Source organism: Pteropus vampyrus, unplaced genomic scaffold, assembly GCF_000151845.1.
Source record: "Pteropus vampyrus isolate Shadow unplaced genomic scaffold, Pvam_2.0 Scaffold227, whole genome shotgun sequence".
Classification (NCBI taxonomy): domain Eukaryota; kingdom Metazoa; phylum Chordata; class Mammalia; order Chiroptera; family Pteropodidae; genus Pteropus; species Pteropus vampyrus.
The window spans coordinates 772,196-776,420 of NW_011889008.1; the positions used below are offsets into that span (position 1 = coordinate 772,196).

Here is a 4,225-nt window from a genome sequence, read left to right on the forward strand (position 1 = left end):
AGCGGCCGCGGACCCGAGCCGAGCGCCGAGCCGAGTGGCCGGAGACAGCCGAGCGCCTCCGAGCGCCCAACGCGGAGACAGCCGAGCGCGGAAGGCGCGGGGCGCGGGCTTTCGGGAGAAATCTGGGTGGGGGAGGACCCACCGCCCACTCCCCCAGCCTGCCCCCAAGTCCCGGGAACCCCTGCTTTGGTTAGATGCAGGATGCGATGCATGGGGGCTCCCGGAGGCCCCTGTGACCCCCGCCAAGGGGCAGCGGAGGCGATCCCCACCCACCTGCACATGCGTGAGGTGGTCTGCGCACGTGGTTCCTTCTAGGGAGACCACTCCCAGGGCCTGCTGGGGGAGGGGCGGAGGCCCGCTCAGCCTCCAGCCAGGAGACAGCTGGTGGAAACTGTCTGCAGCCTGCTGTCCCCGGCCCCTGCTGTCTGCTGCAATAGCCCTACTGTCCCCACCTGGCAGCAGTTAGGAGGGGCGACCCAGTCACACTCTGGAGGGTCTTTCCTGCTGGGCCCCGGCAGAGGGTCTCCTGAGACCCTGCAGTGGCTGGGAGCATAGGCTGATAGAAAATAAAGGCACAGGGCCTAAAATGTATCACAAAGTGCAAAAGTTCTGTATTTCGATCAGTAGGCAGTCGGCTGCTGCCTCCATGGTTACCTCGTAAAAACAGGCTGTGAAACCCTGGCAGCCGGGCTGGGAGCGCTCAGGCTCTGCTCCCCCAAGTTTCCTTCCATCACGGGCACGTTCCCTCAGCCGCATCAGCGTCTGGGGCACTGGCCACTCCAGCCCTCTTGGCCAGACAGGCTCTGCGCCAAGCACCCCACACGGCGAGCTGCAGCAGCCCCTCTTGACGGACAATCCATCTTGGCACTAACTATGCAAGTCACCAGCTGTACACCTGCCCAAGCACCCCCAGACCCCGAAGGCCTGTCCTGAGAGCCACCTTCCTGCCTCTCCTCACTTTTGAGGGCTCAAAGCCCTCAGCGGGGACCCCTGCACGTAAGCCAGGACAGCATTTTGCAGGAAGCTGGCCCTCTGGGCCTCCTCATCCCGGATCCTGGCCACCTCCGCCTCCTTGAGCCGTAGTTTCTCCCGAAGAGAGGAGATCTCGCTCTCTCTGTCCAGCAGCGCCTCCCGGTGGTCACCTGCAATCACTGCAGGGGAGGAAGTTGAGTGAGGAAGGATCCCTGGGCACTGTCTGGGCACTGGCCACTGAAGACCACAGAGAGGCCAGGCGGGTCTTGCACGAGGTCCTCTGGATGCAGACACACCTAGCCTCCCATGCCAGTGCCTCTCGGAGCTGAGACTCTTCAGCCCAGCCGCCCATTGGATGACCCCACGAGGAAAGGTCCTGCAAGGTGGGGGGGCTTGGGGCTCAGCTCACCTTTCAGCTGGCGCTCCAGGGCTGCCACTTTCTCCTTCAAGGCTTCCTGGGCCGTCAGCTCAGCCCGCAGGCGGCCGTTCTGCTCCTGGAGCTCCACCCGCACCCTGGTCACCTCAGCCACCTTTTCTTGGTCCTTGTTACTCAACTCCTGCCAGGCAAGGTCAGTGAGAAGGCAGCTGGGGGGCCAGAGGCAGCCCGAGAGCCCTCAGCGTCCCAGCTACCTGCTGCAGCTCCTCCAAGCGCCGCCTCAGGCCCTCCACCTGCAGGCCCAGCTGGCTGGCTCGTGCCTGGGCTTCAGCCGCTGTCTGCCTCTGCTGCAGGCAGGCGCTCTGCACCTCGTCCCGTGCCTGTGCCAGCAGCCGCAGCTTCTCCTCCAGGTGAGCCAGGCGCTGCTGCTGTGGGCGTGGGGAAGGGCTGGTGAGCACCAGGGGGACCGAGGTCTGCCTGCCGCTTTCCGGGCTGTGACTGTCAGCTCGTGAGGAGTGACACTCCTCTCCGACCAAGGGGAACCTCTATTTGCAAACTGGAAACCTCGCCTTTGCTGAAGCCGTTATGTTTACTGCTCTGAACAGGCTCAGCTTACATGAATGGGGAAGCATTCCTTCCTGGCTCCCCTCCCCCACCTCCCAGGCCAGCTCCAACCTCTCTGGTGCAGATGGCCAGGCCCCTTCCCACGCCTCGGGGCTGGATGAGTGGCTCTTCGTGGGGGGCCAGATGTGGTACCGATGGGACAAATGTCTTGCTCTGACTCCTCCCTACCCCCTGCACCCCTGCAGCTCCTGACCTTGAACTCCTCCTCCCCTCTACAGAGCCCAGGGACAGCCCCGGTCTTGCCCGCCTCAGCCCCACGGCTGTGTCACCCACGCAGCCCCCGCCAGCCCCTCAGGCGCCCTCCCTCTGGGTGCAGTGGGCAGTGGGCCGGGCCCTCACATGGCCATGGCCGTGGGCTCACCTCCTCCAGTCGGGCTTGGTTCTTGGCCTTGATGAGCTCCCCCTCGGCCTGGCCACGCTCACTGAGCACCGCCGCCTTCACCCGGCTCAGCTCCTGCACCGCAGACAGCAGCCCGCTGGGCCTGTGCTTCCGGGCTGTCCACCCGCCTCCCGAGGGCTTCGCTTGCTGGGCAGGGTTTCCACGGCCACCTTACTAAGTCCCTCTGGCCTCGTGTGGACGTGGGTGGGGGGCTGACCACGGAAGGGGCACCCAGCCCGCGCGGGCTCACCTCCTCCAGGGACAGCCGCACAGCCTCCAGCCTCTGCACTCTCTCCTGCATGGCCCTCTCGCTCTCCTCCAGGTGGCGAGTCATGTGCTCCACCTGCCCAGGTGCGGGGTGGGGGCAGGGCTGTCGGGGTAGCTCCCCAGCCTTCCCCCCGTGGGACCCTGACTCTAGGAGGCAGGCGAATCTTGGGGACCCCGTTCCTTCCAAGGGGCTACCCCAAGTGGCTTCGCAGGAACCAGGATAGAGGGCACGCCCCGGTGCCACAGCCCAGGTGGCGTGAAGCACACAGCAACCTGTGGCATGGCCCCAGTGCAGTTGGGGTCCTGGGTCTGGGATCTAGGGCTAGGGGAGAACTGCCACCCAGCACCCAAAGCCTGGTGAGGGGACACCGGGCCACGCTGAGGTGTGCGAAGGCCCCCGGCGGACAATGGGGAGGGCCGGATGGGCCGGATGACGCAACTAACGAGGCACCTCTTTGAGGCGCAGCTGCTCCGAGTCCTCCAGGCTCTGCCGGGACCTCTTCTTCTCCAGCTCCAGGCGCTCTGGAAGCCCAGTGGAAAGCACGGAGGAGTTCCCCGGGGGTCCCTTGTTCCCGAGGCTCCCCATCCGCCCCTGTCCCTGGGCTCCCGTGTCTGGCCCCTCGGTCGCAGGCCTGCGTGTGCTCACCCTCAGCCCGGATGGCCCGCATCTTCAGCTCGGCTGACGTGTTGGTCAGCTCCTGCCTGGTCAGGAACAGCTGGTCCTGCTGCGACTTCACCTTCCGCTCTAGCTCGTCCACCTGAAATGGGCATCACAGCGGGGAAGCTGTGGCCCGGCCCGTGCCCGCCCCGCCCCTGGGCTCCCGGGGGCATGGCCCTGCACCCCTGCACCTGGTTTCGCAGAAGCAGGTTCTTCTCGTTGGCAGCAGACAAGTCTCTCAGCAGCTTAGACTCCCGCTCCGCAGCTTCCTAGGGGTGGGATGGTGAAGGGCACTGGCGGTCGCCTGCCACCATGCACCACCTGCCCGCTCCGCTGCCCAGCCTTCCCACCTGCTGCTCCAGCCTGTGCTCCTTGGCCTGCTTCTGCACCAGGCTCTGCTGCTCCTGCTTTGCAGTGGCCAGGAGTTCCCCCAGGTCCTGGGCTTTCTGCTCCGATAGAGCCTGGGCGGCCTCGGCCATCTGCAGCCTGCAGAGAGAAAAGAGCCGGCCCCGCCCCAGCCCCACCTCAGCCTTGCAAAGGCCCCTGTTCTCACTCTTGCCAGGCCGCTATTCACCCCAGCGAATGCTCTCCTCTTCCAGGAAGGCTTCCAGGGTTACCCAGCCATTCCCCACCTTTACTTTGTACGTGGGAACTTGCGTGGATTCTTGTCTGTAACACCCTGCTCTGTTCCAGAGGAACGTCTCTAAAGCGCACTAAGGCCGCCCTGCCCTCTCCTGCCCTCCACTCACTCACTTGGCCTTGAGAGCATTGATGACAGAGTGCCTCTCGTTTAGGGCTTCCTGAAGCTGCCCTACACGTGCTGCCGTTGTCCTGTGGGCAGACAGCAGACAGCAGGGCTGGCGAAAACCAACCCCGAGAGCCACCAGCTCCCGTGGCCCTAGTGGTAGCTGCCTTTCCTCCTCCTCCCACCACACGCCACGACCTCCCC

The 4,225-nt window shown here is 65.2% G+C and overlaps 2 protein-coding genes across 2 annotated transcripts in view; both read right to left on the reverse strand.

The window, feature by feature from the left end:
* The window catches only part of RAC3 (Rac family small GTPase 3), a 3,133-nt gene extending 2,398 nt beyond the window's left edge, over positions 1 to 735 (reverse strand). Inside the window, exon 1 of the mRNA XM_011373674.2 lies at positions 655 to 735. Within this exon, the coding sequence (XP_011371976.1) occupies positions 655 to 731 (77 nt within the window). The 5' untranslated portion in view covers positions 732 to 735. The remainder of the gene's footprint in view (positions 1 to 654) is intronic.
* Positions 588 to 4,225, reverse strand: part of LOC105301136 (leucine-rich repeat-containing protein 45) — an 18,968-nt gene continuing 15,330 nt past the window's right edge. The window contains exons 18-24 of the mRNA XM_023538653.1: positions 3,265 to 3,376; positions 3,070 to 3,140; positions 2,602 to 2,694; positions 2,334 to 2,426; positions 1,603 to 1,776; positions 1,382 to 1,529; positions 588 to 1,151 (exon numbers count right to left, since the gene is read on the reverse strand). Coding sequence (XP_023394421.1) covers positions 955 to 1,151; positions 1,382 to 1,529; positions 1,603 to 1,776; positions 2,334 to 2,426; positions 2,602 to 2,694; positions 3,070 to 3,140; positions 3,265 to 3,376 — 888 coding nt within the window. The 3' untranslated portion in view covers positions 588 to 954. The remainder of the gene's footprint in view (positions 1,152 to 1,381; positions 1,530 to 1,602; positions 1,777 to 2,333; positions 2,427 to 2,601; positions 2,695 to 3,069; positions 3,141 to 3,264; positions 3,377 to 4,225) is intronic.